General features: G+C 37.2%; 1 protein-coding gene across 1 annotated transcript in view; it reads left to right on the top strand.

Moving 5' to 3' along the window:
- CCDC126 (coiled-coil domain containing 126) overlaps window positions 1–1,033 on the top strand; it is a 26,540-nt gene extending 25,507 nt beyond the window's left edge. Inside the window, exon 3 of the mRNA XM_039862553.1 lies at window positions 731–1,033. Coding sequence (XP_039718487.1) covers window positions 731–915 — 185 coding nt within the window. The 3' untranslated portion in view covers window positions 916–1,033. The remainder of the gene's footprint in view (window positions 1–730) is intronic.
- The last annotated feature ends 449 nt before the right edge of the window (window positions 1,034–1,482 follow it).

A 1,482-nucleotide genomic window follows, 5' to 3' on the forward strand; every position in this document is an offset into this window, starting at 1 on the left:
CCATTCTAACCATTTTTAAGTGTACAGTTCAGTGGCACTAATTATTTTTGCAGTGTTGCACAGCCATCGGGACTAACTTTCCAAACCTTGAATCACTTTAGACAAGAATCTGTAACCATTAAGCAGTAACTCTCCATTCCCCCTTCTGCTGGCCCTTGATAACCTCTAATCTACTTTGTTTCTATATTTTTGTCCCTTCTAGATAGTCCATATCATTTTCTGTATGAAATTTAAGCCAGAACTAGTAGTATCTCTACAGCACGAATCAGATTCCTGGCAGCTACCCTAGATCCTAGGCTCCCCCATACCTCAGCCTGTGGAAGTTCCAGGTTTCTTGTTTCTGCGCTTCATTGACTTTCATAGCTCAGTTACTGGCTTTTCCTTAGCTGCCTAGACCACAGTGATCTTTGCGAACTGCTGAAGAAATGCAAGGTGAACAGGTTCCTCACAGAGGGACCAGCTTTTGAACCAGACTTTAAATCTGTTTTATTGCACTAGAAAAGTGAGAGCTTCCCCATTTATAACTCTGAAATTCCTTTAAGAAACTCTAAATGTGATGCTTTTGATTAAAATAATTAGGCCTTTCCTGTTTGTGGTATGAGTGCTTTCTCCTCAGTATATTTTCTTTCAGATGACAATAATGGTTCACTTTTATCCTCAGACTATAAAAACACAAATATTAAGTGCTCTTCCAATGTTTAACATCGTGTATTCTGATTTTTCCCCCTAGCGGATCTAAAAAGAACAATTGCTGTCCTTCTGGATGACATTTTACAACGCTTAGTAAAGCTAGAGAACAAAGTTGACTACATTGTTGTGAACGCCTCAGCAACCAACACTACCAATGGTACTAGTGGGAATCTGGTGCCAGTAACCACAAATAAAAGGATAAATGCATCAGGCAGCATCAGATAGCAGTTGGAGATCACCTCGTGCTGCTACATCCACCATGGAGTGCATCCCATGACAGAAAAGCTTTTAAATCGCTGACTAGGATAGAGTAATACTTTATAATAAAAGCTCTACACATTTTCAAGGAATCTGGATTCATGGAACTCTAACTCTGTATATAAATTTTAAGTTATTAGTTTGCCTGCAGGCAAGTCTCTTCAATGCTGTACTATATCCTTAAAGGGAATTTAGTAACATGGTCGATGTAGTGAGCAGGTAGGTGATCTTTGTATAAATCTTTTATTTGCAATCGAGCTGAAACAAAAACATTGAAAGATGTGGATTCGTTTCTATAAAATATTTATTTAAATATATAACATGTTTTTCAGACAAGTGGAGAAAGTTGTTATTGAATCATTCTGTCATTTGTTCTCAATATGTATAACCGTTAGACTAATACTTTAGAGAATGTGCTTACTTCCAGTACTAGGTTTTGTTACTGAGACTATGAGCAGAGTAAAGAAGTATAATGTTGAAATAATGTTTTGAAATAATGACCCAAAGAATGTCTTCATTTGCACTATCCTTCGG

Source organism: Pteropus medius, unplaced genomic scaffold (genome assembly GCF_902729225.1).
Source record: "Pteropus medius unplaced genomic scaffold, Ma_sr-lr_union100, whole genome shotgun sequence".
In the NCBI taxonomy this organism is placed as follows: domain Eukaryota; kingdom Metazoa; phylum Chordata; class Mammalia; order Chiroptera; family Pteropodidae; genus Pteropus; species Pteropus medius.